This window comes from Pinus tabuliformis, chromosome 1_2 (genome assembly GCF_031772625.1).
Source record: "Pinus tabuliformis cultivar Carrire ecotype Pingquan chromosome 1_2, CPIR1, whole genome shotgun sequence".
NCBI lineage: Eukaryota > Viridiplantae > Streptophyta > Pinopsida > Pinales > Pinaceae > Pinus > Pinus tabuliformis.
This window is the reverse complement of record NC_142298.1, coordinates 966253843-966268828: the sequence shown is the minus strand read 5'-3', so window position 1 is coordinate 966268828 and position 14986 is coordinate 966253843. Positions and strand designations below refer to the sequence as shown.

Below are 14986 nucleotides of genomic sequence, written 5' to 3'. Positions count from 1 at the left end.
ATTTTATGATCATTTAAAGCATTTAATTTTTTTGGAAGTTTAATTGCTGGATCATTGTTAAAGCATTGTGCTTTTATTGAACATCTTGCATCGCTTGGGATATTTCGATGATAAATGATTGTTTTACATGGTTTATACTTCTGCAACATTTAATAAATGATCATTTAATCATTAACTCCATAAGGCATTGGTACATTAATTTCAAAATCAATCAGGTGCCAAATTGCCTTGCTGTGTCTCCAAACCCAACTGGTCCACAGTTGGTCTTCCTTTATCCCATATGGTCTACCCCCCTTAGCCTTTGGAGACGGCTTAAACGGAGGGACCGGGGATCAAAGCATAGTTTTAAAAACCGCTCAGAAAAACCGGTAACCGGTCAAACCGGCTGGTTAGCTAGCTGGTGGGTCCGAACCGGCCTAAAAACCCGGTCAGACCCTTCATTTGCCCGATTTTTGGCCCTAACCGGTGAAAACCGGCCGGTTTTGTCCTAAACCGGCCGGTTTTAGGCACAACCACCATAAAGTTAAAAAAACATGTTTTTGACTGTGTTTGAGGGGTTTTGGGGGGGGGACTAAGGGTGTTTCAACCCTAACAATGTTGGCAATTAATGGTAATGTTAAATTATTAAAGTAAAAGTGACATTTCCTTTAATTTTCATTTTCATCCTTTTACTTAAATTTTTAACATTACCATGAAATGACTCAGGATGTTTGAGAGTGGTTTCGACCTCATTGGATTTCATATGGAGAAACTAGAATTTTAGATTTCACTCAAAAGTCAGCAGACTTAATGGTTTTCAGGATTTCATGGTTTGGGGGTAAACAATAAATGCAATTAGAGCTCCAAATGATAAGAAAAACTCCTGATCTAGATCCCATTGTGTTGGACGATATTGATCCAACATCAGAATGGGTGGAGGAGACTGAAGAACCTGTGTTTGAGGCTGATTTTGATATCGACATGGCTTTGGTGGGGGATGAAGCAGATTATGTGGTGGCATCACAACCAGGATCAATAGCGGCATCAAGGAAAGGCAAGGAACCAATGGAAGGCACTAGTCATGCAGGTCGACAAACTCGTGCTTCCATTAGGTCCACTTCTATTGTCATTGGTGGCATTGATACTGAGGTTGCAGATCAGGCTGAGGCATCCTCAGACTCTGAACCAGATGATGTCTATGTAGCTCCTGATGATGATCTTGTGTCTACTACTAGTAGTGGTAATGAACTTGATGATTGATCATGTGTATACTGTAGACTTGTAGTAGGCCAATGGCCTCATAGCTTGCAGCAATGTTTTTGGACTTTATAGGCCATTTAGAGCCTCATTTGTTATGTATTTTGCTATTTTGTTGATGATATGTATTGCACTCGGTGCCATTTTGATGTATTCACCTTTACATGGTATATAAATGAGCAAACTTTGCATATTTTGTCTCTATTGGCTTGGAATCATGGTTTTACATCTTAAAAATAGTTTTGTTTCATTAAAAATTAATTATTTAATGTATTTTTTTAAAACCGGTTCGTTTAGACCAAACCAGTGCCGGTTAGACCGGTTCCGGTCGGTAAACCGGTTCATTAGGTGGACCGGTCCGGTCACCGGTTCCGGTTTTAAAAACATTGGATCAAAGTGATAGCCCCCGGTCTGAGCATTGTCGTGACAATCTGTGCGACAACAAACCCTCAAGTTTTTCCCTTGTCTGCTGGAACTGCGCAATGCGCAAAAGCCCAATCTCCCTTGGCACCCAAAACTATGCAAATGCTTCTCCCAATGTCCTTTCCCTCAGTTGGACCCCACTGCCTCCAGAAACTATGCAGTTATGTCCTTCAAGCCTCCCTGAGTTGCGCATTGCACAATCTCAGAGCCCAAGCTCTCCCCCTGACTACTGGAACTACACAATGCACAGTCACTGGGCCCCTCTCCCCAGTTTGTGACTTGTCCTAGGCTCAGTTCATGGATAAGAATGCATCATCTTAGACTAGGGGGTTTTCGGATTGATGTTGTTCCGTCATGAGTGAATTGCAGGAACATGTACACTATCAAGTCATGACGAGATGATGAAAAAGGAGAAGAAGGAGAAGAAGGAGGGAAGCATGCCTAAAGACTCTCTTATAGCTGAACTCACAAGTGGATCAATCAAGAGGAAGCAAAGGGACACAAGTTTGCAACTACCATCTAAGACTAAAGATCATTGAAGACTCCACATCACCAAGCTATGCAGAGGTGAAGAGAAAGCATATCCAAGAAGACATCTAGCACTCAAGAGCAATAGTGACTTGAAATTGCCACATCACCAAACAGTCCATGTTAGCAGTGTCATGTCATGTCATGAGTGGTCACATGCCACATCACTATTGTGGACCATGTATATTGTATTCAAATGTATTGTGAAGTGGAAATCCAAAGGACACACATCAATATGGAGAGTCATGTAAGTTTAAAAGTCATAGGAAGTTGAGTAGTCATGATGGTAGTGAAATAGTCACAAAGGGGAAGCATCACCCCTTGGTTATGTATACACCCTCATTATATGAGCAAAGGACTTTTCACTTTTGGTCCTCCCGCAAGGCATTAGAGAGATCAGCTAGATCTTTGAGAAGCAAAGAGTGGCTCCAATGTCCCACTATTGGGGCTAGTGATGTACATTTTAAACATGTGTCTTGGAACTTTTGCTTACTAACAGAAGCCTTTAAGGTCAGCACATTCTTCATGCATGGACTATGAATGTTTCTAATACTATTATGTGGACGTTTGTATTTCATGTTTTCTTTCACATGTACTAAGATAATTGAAATATTTCGGTTATTTTAGTGCTTATCTTATTGAGAATGTGTTGTAATAGCTGTTATTTTTGTCCCATCCTTGTGGACTATTCCATGAGATATTAAACAGATCTTTCCCTGTTTGTTGGTTGTAATGATCGTCGCATCCGATGTGGACTATTCAGCAAGATGTCAGACAGATCCTTCTAGTTCATCTGTGTCTCTTCCTCGGTGGTACTATTACCTCTCACTTAGAGGCTCACTTTTCTTCCCCTCTCTGCAGTAGAAGAACCTTGACACAGTTGCAACTACACACTCACCAAGCACGCCTCCCTTGCTTTTCAAGGACACCATTGCATCCCTCTCTCGTGCTGACAGCTAGAGCCAAGGCAAACCTTTAAGGATTAGGCAACCGAGTCTTTATACCAGATGGGACTCCTACACCAAACGATGTGCGTCTGATTGGGACTTCATACCGGGGAGATCCCCTGAATGTTGGCGAGTCCAACACCATCAACAAGCCTGTAAATAGTCTCAATCTGCCACAAGGGAACCAGATCTATTGACTGCTTATGAGTGATAATGTCTTAGCAAAATACACCAATTGTTGGAAATAAACAAGCCTATCTACTATAGATCTGCATATGCAATGACTAGAGGAAGACATCATAGAAATCATGAATCAACAGTGTGACAGGGGCAAGATCTTTGGCACTACAGCCTGGAGAAGCTGGTGGTTTTTCATCACACTAAAGGGGGCTCTCCAAGTGAGCAATTATGGCATCCAGAATCTCCAAGCACGAGTGTTGATACCTCTAGGCACGCTTGATGTCATTCAGGGAAGCAAAGATGTTGTACTGCTCCTCCAAGTTTCTTTCAAAACTATGCCCATTAGTGTCTTCAACTGCCAATGAAGGGTGATAGAATTGAGGTAGTGTTTCCATCTTCCCCTTGTGTGTCCATCGTCAAGAACCCATTGGGAAACCTCATCAAGGATATCAAAATCAAAAAATGCTTGACGGTCAACAACACATAAGGACTCAAGGTAGCATATTTTTGCATGAATCTCCAAGGCGTTAGCCAAATTGTATATGGTGTTAAAATTTCTAAACTGAAATTCTATCGCTGCAGCAACTGATTTATTTCACCTACTTATTATTCTCAATAATTTATTTACGAAATTCCTTCAACAAATATTAAAATAAATAGTACTGCAGTTATCACACAATTAACCAGAGAAAAATACATGCACAAGAATCAATCACATCAACAGAGTTATTTTTGGACAATTGTCCCCGAGAAAACCTAATGCGGGAAAATTGGTGCAGCAGAGGAGAGCTTTATTAATCTTCACCAGCAATTGCTTTTACAAGGAATGATTTTTACAGAGAAACTGAAATAAAACACCAAGACTTTCAGTCTGGAACTATCTGACACTTTGGAGACCCTGCTCCCACTTCTGTGTCACCCCTGCGTCTCTCTGGTTGACCCAGCGTGGCTCTAAGTGGTTTTGTGTCCCTCTGCATCAGCCTGCATAAGCCCTGCGTCTCTCCTCTAGACTGCGTCTCTCTTTCTGTGTTGTCTTCCACTACCCCTACGTCATCTCCTCCTCAATGTCTGCTCCCTGCTAAAGCCCTCCTCTTCCTCCGCCCTGTAACTCCCTCTGAAATCAATCTCCTCTTCCTTGAGAATAGAATTTCCTTCAAATATTGAGTATTTGTCGGTGTGTTTCCAAATGACCCTCAAGTCTTCTCTTATACTTTTTCAGTTGATGAATTAACGGCCGAGATTAAGTCCCTAATCAACGGCTAAGATTAAAACAGACTTGATCCTCATCTCTTAGAAGCTTCTCATCCTTATCTTTATTAATACCCATTAATATTTTTATTTTCCTAAGTTTAGACTTAGGAACCCATTAAAAATATTAATTATTTTAATAACTCCTCATCTAGATGGAATTTCTCAAAACGATTTTTGAGTCTTGGAGATCTCATGTGCCTTAGCCTCTCCTCCAAATTTCAAGGCTAGAACACATCCGATGCTACCACAAATCAACACTCCCTCTTAGCGAGGAATGTGCTCTAGTAATGCTCCATCACTGAAACATCACACTGATCCTCTGCACCGGTACCTGTGTTGATGCTTGGCCTGCTGCCTTACATCATCTGCATTGTTGCTTCCTGTACTGCTGCCCATGACACTACCATTGCCACTGCTACATCTGTACTGCAACTCCCTCTCAATCTGTTGCATCATGCTGCCCATAGCACTGCCACTACTAACTGCTGCACTGCAACTTTTGATACTTATCCATTATTGAAATGGATTCTTTACCATCCCCATCTTCTCCCTGAAATGAACAAACTTTGTTCTTCCTAGAGCCTTGGTGAGGATGTCTGCCACTTGTTCTCCTGTAGGAGTGTACCTCAATTGTACTGCCCCTCGTTGGACACAGTCTCTGACAAAGTGACACCTGATATCAATGTGCTTCGACCAATGCAACTATGATTATCATACATGATCCTAGTCGCTTCCATCCTTCCCCTGAATAGATTTACAAGCAATTTCCTAAGCCATATGGCTTCACACGAAGTTGTGCTTGCTGCCATATATTCTGCTTCAGCTGAGCTCAAAACGACGATTTTTTGTTTCCTATTGCACCAGGAGGTCATTCCTGATCCAATGTTGAAAGAATACCCAATTGTACTTTTCCGATCTACTGAATTTCCAGCCCAATCTGTGTCAGTGAACCCACTCAGCCTGATATCATTGTCTTTGGTGTACAATAGTCCATGCTCGACTGTTCCTTGTATATACCTGAGAACATGTTTGGTTGTTGCCCAGTGCACTCTCTTAGGTTCTACCATGAACTGACTGAGGGTGTTAACAACGTAATAAATGGATGGCCTAGTATTGATCAGATACATGAGGGACCCTATGAGTTGCCTGTACAAGGTGGGATCAACATCTTTATCTTCTGATGCATCAATCTTCTTCCAGTTGGTGATCATTGGAGTAGCCATAGGTCGACAGTCCTGCATCCTGAATCTCCTCAAGATTTATGTAGCATATCTCCCTTGTCCTACGAAGATCTCACCCTTCTGTTGCCAAACTTCCAACCCCAAAAAATAATGCATCTGTACTAAATCCTTCATGTCGAATTTTGTGGCTAGTTTCTTCTTGCAATCTTTGATGAGACTGGATGATCTTGTCAAGAAGAGATCATCCACATATAACACTAGGATTAGAGGCTCATTCTCTACAACTAGATAGTAGAGATTAGGGTCTGTGTCACTCTTGACGAACCCCATCTTCTGCAAGTAGCCATCAATTCAACCGTACCATTCCCTAGGTGTACGTTTCAGCCCATACAAGGCTTTCTTTAATCTACATACATGAGATTTCTTCTCATGTGTCTCAAAACCTTCTGGTTGTTCGATGTATACTTCCTCTTCTATTACTCCGTTCAAGAATGTCGTCTTGACATCCATCTAATGAATCTCTCACCCCATCTGCGTTGCAAGAAATATCACAGTTCTAATAGAAGTATACCTGGCTGCTGGGGCGAAGGTTTCTTCGTAGTCTATCCCTTCCTTTTGAGCATACCCCTTAGCCACAAACCTGGCTTTGTATTTCTCCACACTGTGGTCTGCAGCATATTTAACCTTATAGATCCATCTCAAATCTACCATTGATCTATCCTGAGGCCTAGGTACCACTTCCCAGACATCATTCACCATTATAGAGTTGTATTCCTCCACCATAGCATCCCATACTTGATGTTGAACGGCCTCCTAAAAACTAGAAGGTTCCCCAACCTGAGCTACTAAGGTCTGGTATTTGTTTGGTTGTCTTTGCTCCCGTTTACTATTCGTGGGTGCACCAATGAAGTCTTCTGCATCCCGTAGAATCTGTCGGAGTTCCCGACTCGTTCTTCCACTGGTAGTAGATACATCTCTCAACTCCTCTTCTTCTTGAGATTCCTCCTGTTCTGAAGCCTTGTCTTCAAGAGGATTTCTGATACCAGTTTCCACTAGTTGAATTGGTCTGACCAATGGCTCGTCTTTCGACTGCTCCTCAGAAGGCATTTCTCGAGATTTTCTAAAAGCTCTATCCTCCATGAACTTTACATCCCGCCGAGCTACTACCTTCCTACTCCCTAGAAGATAGACTTTGTATGCCTTAGCATTCTCGCCATATCCCACAAGATATCCTTTCTCAGCAGTTTGATCTAATTTCTTTCTCTTCTCTTCGAGTATACGGCAATATGCTAAACTCCCAAATATCCTAAAATGACTAACTTCAGGTGTCTTCCCAGTGAAGACCTTCTCCGGAGTGATTTTTCCCAATGCCTTGTGAGGAGTCATGTTCTGGACATAAACTGTCGTGTTACATGCTTCTGCCCACAGGAATTTAGGCATATCCTGATCATACAGCATTGCCCTAGTTGCTTCCACAATAGTCATGTTTTTCCTTTCTGCTACTCTATTCTGCTCTGGATTGTAGGGAGTTGTCCACTCTGTTCTAATGCCTTCCTTAGCGCAAAAATCGGTGAAGTCCCTGTCAACATACTCTGCCATTGTCCGAGCGCAACACTTTTATCTTCTTTCTGGTCAGATTCTCCACTAGAGCCTTGAACTCTTTGAATCACCCGAAAACCTCATCCTTAGTTTTCAGAAAGTAGATCCAAGTCTTCCTGGAATGGTCATCGATGAAGGTGGCGAAGTACTTGGCACCACTAAGAGATTTTGTGGACATCGGTCCGCAGATGTCTAAGTGTATCAATCCTAGCACACTCTTCGCCCTATTGTTACTTCTGGAAAACACAGCTTTGGCATACTTGCCCAGAGCGCACCCTCTACATATATCATCTCGTTCAGTACTTAGCTCTAGAAGACCTGATACAGTTTTCCTGAGAATTCTCAGAGCCCCATGGTGTAAGTGTCCCATCCTCTTGTGCCATAGCTCATTCAAGTCTTTGTCTCCATTACTGCCTATCAGTGCCATTGGTGATTCTAGCTGTAACTTGTACAACTTGTTACTTCTGATTCCAATTTGAGCCTTCTTTTTCCAACTTGGGTGTTTGACATATACTTTCTCCTTAATGAAGAAAACGTCATAGCCCTTGTTTTGAAGTTGAGATACGAAAAGTAAGTTCATCCCCAATCCCGGCACATGCAGCACATTGGTTGCCCGAAGTCGCTCTCCTGCTTCGGTTTGAAAAACTATGGTACCTCTTCCTACTAGAGTACACTTTGCCTTATTCCCCATGGTGATCTGAAAATTCATTCTTTCTTCCTGATAATCTGAAAAACATTCTCAGATTCCTGTCATATGCCAAGAAGCTCCAATGTGAGGCAAAGCTTGCAAGGCAAGCGACTTCTTCTTCCAATCTGGAAGCTAACATCGAATATTCGTCCCTTGTGCATCCTTCTGAAAATTTGTGCGAGTCCCTTTGAGTGGATGCCTCTACATCATGCTCTTGACCCATAATCGATTTTCCTTTCCTATTGTTGGATCTCTGCTCTGATACCATGTGAAAATTTCTAAACTGAAATTCTATCACTGCAGCAACTGATTTATTTCACCTACTTATTATTCTCAATAAGTTATTTACGAAATTCCTTCAGCAAATATTAAAATAAATTCTACTACAGTTATCACACAATTACCTAGAGAAAAATACATGCACAAGAATCAATCACATCAACACAGTTATTTTTGGATAATTGTCCCGAAAAAACCCAATGCGGGAAAACTGGTGCAGCAGATGAGGGCTTTATTAATCTTCAGCAGCAATTGTTGTTACAAGGAATGATTTTTACAGAGAAACTAAAAGAAAACACCTGATACTTTACTCTGAGACTTTCTGACACTTTGGAGACCCTGCTCTCACTTTTACGTCACCCCTGCATCTCTCTGATTGACCCAACGTGGCTCTGAGTCGCTCTGCGTCAGCCTGCATAGGCCCTGCGTCTCTCCTCTAGACTACATCTCTCTTTCTGTGTTGTCTTCCACTACCCCTGCGTCACCTCCTCCTCAATCTCTGCTTGCTGTTGAAGCCCTCCTCTTCCTCCACCCTGCAACTCCCTCTGAAATCGATCTCCTCTTCCTTGAGAATCGAATTTCCTTGAGATACTGAGTATCTGTCGGTGTATTTCCAAATGACCCTCAAGTCTTCTCTTATACTTTCTTGTTGATGAATCAACGACCGAGATTAAGTCCCTAATCAACGGCTAAGATTAAAACAGACTTGATCCTCGTCTCTTAGAAGCTTCTCATCCTTATCTTTATTAATACCCATTAATATTTTTATTTTCCTAAGTTTAGACTTAGGAACCCATTAAAAATATTAATTATTTTAATAACTCCTCATCCAGATGGAATTTCTCAAAATAATTTCTGGGTCTTGGAGATCTCATGTGCCTTAGCCTGTCCTTCAAATTTCAAGGCTAGAGCACATCCGATGCTACCACAAAACAACATACGGAATCAACTTCCTTTGTCTCACCCTATGCACAAGTTCTTCCATGAAGTCCACAGCCTCCTTGGCAGCATGTTGTTTGGGAGATAGTTGAAGCTGGTACAAGGGACAGAGAACTGAAGGTCAAAATGGAGGACAAGAGGTGAGTGAGGCATAGCAGTTGACTAGGCCAGGGACTGAAGTGAAGCCCTAGCAGAGAAGGTCTAAATACAGAAAAGAAACCAGAAGACAGAGAAGCAACGGATTGCCTTCAAGCCTAATGGAATTTCAGATGTCGGTTTGGTTCCACAAGACCTGTATCCATACCCCAGAGACAGATACCAATCAAATACGATTGATACCAATGAAAGTACCACAAGAATGAATAAAATTTGAACCACTAGGCTTAGATTTTACCCCAAAATTCATGACCTACGTTGTTGATCATTGTGAGAGATGCCAACATGAGGGCAAAGGAGTAATCAATGTCAAGTTGCAGTCCAGGTCTGAAGGGTGATGCAACACCCACCGCACTATACCATCCGCATACACATCCAGGTCCATTAGGAATATATCTTGTTGGAGCCATAATTTCCCACCAACCAGATACCATACACCATCACAGTCCAAACACGAAACCAGACTACCACACATTCGAGGAGAGAGGCAGACAGGCCACCATGCAAAAAGGCTCTAAAAGAAAGTCACCAGAAAATCAGAAAGGACTTCATGCACCAGCTCCCCCACGCAATATTACGCAAGATATCCCACCTACGATGAGAGAGTGGCAAAGTAGTACCATAGAAAGCAGAGCGACTTTAGAAATCGAGAAGATTCCAGAGGGGACTTGCCTTATTAATAACTCTGCATATGAAGGATCACATGCCTCTGCATGTGAGGGGGTGACCATGCCAACTCCCTCTTAAGTGCTCTAAGGCGATGGGGTGGCGGGCTCTCTCCCCAAGCACCTGGTCGTTTTTATTTCCCACCCCATCATGGACACACACACACACACACACACACACACATATATATATACTATTGAAAGAAAATAAAATATATATAATAATCTCCCCTTCAAATTTTTTAAATATATATATATATAGCCCCAAGGGTTAGCGCAATTGGTCGAGTTCCCATTATTAAAGCACCTTGCCAATGGGAGGTCACGGGGTCAATTCTCCTTGATGCTCTTGGGGTTAGGCTCTGCCAATGAGCCAGTGGGAAGTGATCCTTTCGGTGGATTTGCCATGATAGTTTCTGTGGACATAGCAGCCACCGATCTCCGGTGTCCATGAACCACACATTATATATATAATTTATTTTCTTTCTTGCTTTTCTTTTTTTATATTATTATCTTGAATTACCAATGGGCTGAGCGTCAACAAGATCTGTATTGAATACTCTCTTGGCATGGAAAAATGAATAATATGGCAGGATAAACATCATGATTCTACATTAAATGGTACATGAGGCCAGCACTAAGCAGAAGCTACAAAAATGATACAGGAGACCAGCACTACGCAATAGCTTAAAAAAAGGCCACCATCAGTCAACCATTTCTGAGGGAGCACCTGAATTATCCTAATTCAGCTTCATGCTTTCGATGAACATCCCACAATGATGAAAATGATAAAATCTAAACAACTGTAGGATCACAACTGGGATGGTGGAAAATCACCATTTCCTTAAAGTGAAGCTGTCGAATATTTAGCAGTACTTAAAACCCAACAAAATATAAGGTACTAGAACACTTAGCTCTGACAAAACAGCTAGCAACACAGCATTTATATTCCTGTTCTTTCTTTTGAAAAAATTCTAAGGAAATATGGACCATTGCAAATAGCTCTACCAAAAGGCAAAAGCATGTCAAAAGGGTATTTTAACCACTAAAGGACCATCTAAAAGCTCCAAAGACATTAAGTCAGGGCTCACGTCAATTGGCTAACATATAAATTATTAAAGCATTACATATGTCCACAGATATTTAGTTCTTCAAAACACATGAGTATGATAAAAAAAGGTACTATTATTTTATGGGAAAAATTTGTGACCTGAGCTGCATGATTCTGGATAGTGTCCAGTATATATTTCTCATGACCAGCCTCTAAATGGCGTCTTGCTCCACTGATCATAGCCATCTTTCTTGATACATTTCTCGGTGCTTCTTTATCTTCCCCCAACAATGCCTGTGTAAAAACATTTAATCAAAGAACACAAATTTTATGTCTAGAACATATAAAATGTCAATCATCGTGATGCAGCAACACATTCAAACATCGCAAAAAATGCCCCAAGCTATTCACACCATTATGGTATTTCATTGACACAAACAGAAATGTGGAATATATCTTAACAATTGAACTTTAATGCATGAAATAAGTTTTGAGGTCTATAAAAGAGTTAACCTGAAGCAAGTGCCATATCTTCTGAATGCTAACAGACTTTGGGCCAGGAGTCTCACCGGCTAACGAGTCATAAGCACCTTTGAAAGCTGTTGCAATCTGACACAAGGTTAAGGTAAGGAACGAGTGTCAAAAAGCAAACCCCTAAGCAGAAGAATAAATTCCCTGCCACTATCTTTTATGATTTTGATATTCAACTTCATTATGAGGCCGTGTTTAGAGCTTCATAAGCAAACCAATGAAGATAATCAAAACATCAGACAGAAAACAAAGACAAAACAGTTGACAGAGTTATTGCTCTCTGCAACATTCAATATAATAAAATATACATGCAACAACAGTAGCAAATCTTAACCTGATGCAAATACATGTTAGTCAATTTAAATTTCAAATATTTCAAGAAACACAAGGATGAAAAGCAGAGAAAACAAACAGGGGCAAAAAAAAAATTATGAATATAGCTCCGTCAAATATTCAGCTCAGTCTGTTTCAAAGCAACAAATTTTAAAGACAAAAAAGTGACAAAAAACAAAGAGTAGAGCTACAGCAGTTAGACCAGTCAAGCAGCCCAGACCTTCCCGAAATCTCCCTGTAGACACATTCAGCATTTAATCATTCAATATCTACGAACATTAAGCATTCCCACATCCAAACATAAGTAACAGTAGAGTCACCTTGAAAGGTAGTCCACGTTCCCTTGCAGAATTAAGGTTCCTCACCACATCTGCATATGCTGAAGCCTTTCTTTCTAAGAGTGGCCTTTCAGTGGAAGGCATCACCTCCATACTTTGTGGGCCCTCCAACAGATGGGGGCTTGCTGTAACTGAGGAACTTCGAGCACTATGACTTATACCAGCAGATGTGCTACTGCCATTTGGTTTAGGAGTGGCTGGCAGACGACTTAAATTGTGCAAAAAATCTCGTTTCTCTTTTTGCCAGTCATCCTATTCATCAATTAAACAAGTTAAAAACTGCCTTGGAATCCACTATAAAAAAAAAAGGACAAACAACAAAAATGTTCTCAAAATAAGAGTCATATTGAACATAAAAAGAGTGGCAACTTGGATATTTTAACTACATTGGCACATAAGTAGTCAAATCAAATGAATTTCAGCAATCAGAAACTAAGAATCTTCCTGATAAGGGAATATTAGTTTATACATAAACACAACTGTTAAAAAAGGCCATTAAATATTACAATACCTTGATAACCACTTAAAGATGTACCAATACTGTTTCTCGACATTTAAAATACATAAAGATCATTCCCAATTATTTATAGTATTTCAACGCACATTATACCTACAGCAATAAAACTGCAATAAATAGACCAGAGACTTTCCCTTTCACTATATCCAAAACATTCATTGTAAGTTTGGAACATTAAACTAACAAAAACATTAACAAACAAAAGCAGGTGATAATTAAAAGCTAGTGATTCAAAATACAAAGAAATAGACTTGCAAAATAAAAAACTGCCAGAACCATAAAGAGATCTCAAGAAGGGCAATTTAACAGAACAATTGTCTTTTTGAAGTCTATCATAAATTGCTGTCCCACCTCTCTGCATTGCCATAAAATAGTAGATTGTCTCTAAAATGATTGAAATTTTCAGAGGAGAGAACTTGAAGCCTCGAACTGTAATCTAGCTTTAAAATCTGCACATTTATGATGAGTTTCCAAGGAACATGTATCCAGCTAACATTCAACACATACCAAAGGGACCGACGGTGTTTGAGATTTCCTCTGGCCCCCATTTCCTACGACAATGCTAAACACCATACAATTCAAAATATATTTTGTAACTTGTAGCTCAATGCAGTGCGGTTCTCAAACATAGATTACCCTAAAAGCTTTTTACTATGTAATAAATCCTCTATTATACTACATTGGCATGTTTTGCTGAAAATCATAGTAATTTACCTTCAAAACATTTATGCTAGGTTGCACGAAACGGGGAAACGGGTATGAGTTTCCAAAATGGGAAGCGATACGAAACGCGACCTCCCCAAATTTTGGAAACGGGGAAACGCGAATATATATATATATATATGTGTGTGTGTGTGTGTGTGCAATCATAAAGCATAAATGATACATTATAATTTATTACACTTAAACATTAAGATTTAATTTACATCACATTTACTTATGAATGATCACATAATGAAAATAAAAATATCAGAATATCCAAAAGTAACCTTTATTATATATCCAAATCTCAAAAGCAGCCTTTATTTATATTAATATATGAGGCTGCAAGTACAATAAAGACTATAAGGATATAAGAGAGAGATCCAAATCAGGATTTTCTGCATCCACATCCCATTCTTTAGAAGGACCACTATTGAATTGGGAGTCTCCTCCTACATAGTCGAACGACCTTAGTGCTCTTGATTAAATACAAGTTTCATACCCTAGTACCCTACATGATCTTGATTATTGGGAGTTTCCCCTGCATAGAGGGCTTGGTTCTCTTGATTAAATACAAGTTCCATAACCTAGTACATGATAAAATCCAATGGAAACATTGCAATCCCCCCAATCTTGAAATCCTGAAAAACAAATAAGTCTGCTGGATTTTGAGTGAGATCTAAAATTCTACTTTCTCCATATGAAATCCAATGAGGGCGAAACCACTCTCAAACATCCTGAGTCATTTCATAGTATTGTTAAAAATTTAAGTAAAATGATGAAAATGAAAAATAAAGGAGAATATCATTTTTACTTTAAGAATTTAACATGACCATGAACTGCATATGCCTCAAACTTCCAGATGAACTGCATATCAACATTAGGGCAAAAATTCACTTTTATAACTTTAGACACGCATCTAGAAGCAAATAGAAGTCACTAACATACCCTAAAAATAAATTACAAAAAAAAAACACAATTTAATGAGGAAACGTGGGTCGTAGGGCCGTGAAACGTGTTTCCGGCCGTACTGGCCACGTTTTAGTTTCAGGAAACGTGGCAGTACGGTCGGAAACGCGTTTCACAGCCGTACCAAACACGTTTCCGCGTTTCGTACTAGTTTCCGTATGGAAACGGACCTCTGTACCACGTTTCCTGCAACATAGCATTTATGGTATATCTCAAGCAATTAATTCACCTTTTACCAAGAATAATGGACATATACTATATGATTTGCTACGGTTTTCCAAATGGCTTTCTGCTAGGGTTTTTTATATCTTCTTCTCACGAATCATGACCTTTGTGGGACCTATTACCGCTCTAACTAACAGCGGCCCTAAAGGGAGAAATGCTAGACCAACGGCAACAAATGGAGACTTAGCCCACTGTCACCTCAGCTACGGCTCCCTACTATTTACGAACTTTCATCGATCGGAGGAGAC

General features: G+C 40.3%; 1 protein-coding gene across 1 annotated transcript in view; it reads right to left on the bottom strand.

Annotated features, from left to right (window-relative positions):
* Positions 1-14986, bottom strand: part of LOC149209197 (nuclear pore complex protein NUP93A-like) — a 271345-nt gene that overhangs the window by 122572 nt on the left and 133787 nt on the right. Inside the window, exons 6-8 of the mRNA XM_089396303.1 lie at positions 12308-12577; positions 11637-11732; positions 11283-11417 (exon numbers count right to left, since the gene is read on the bottom strand). Coding sequence (XP_089252429.1) covers positions 11283-11417; positions 11637-11732; positions 12308-12577 — 501 coding nt within the window. The remainder of the gene's footprint in view (positions 1-11282; positions 11418-11636; positions 11733-12307; positions 12578-14986) is intronic.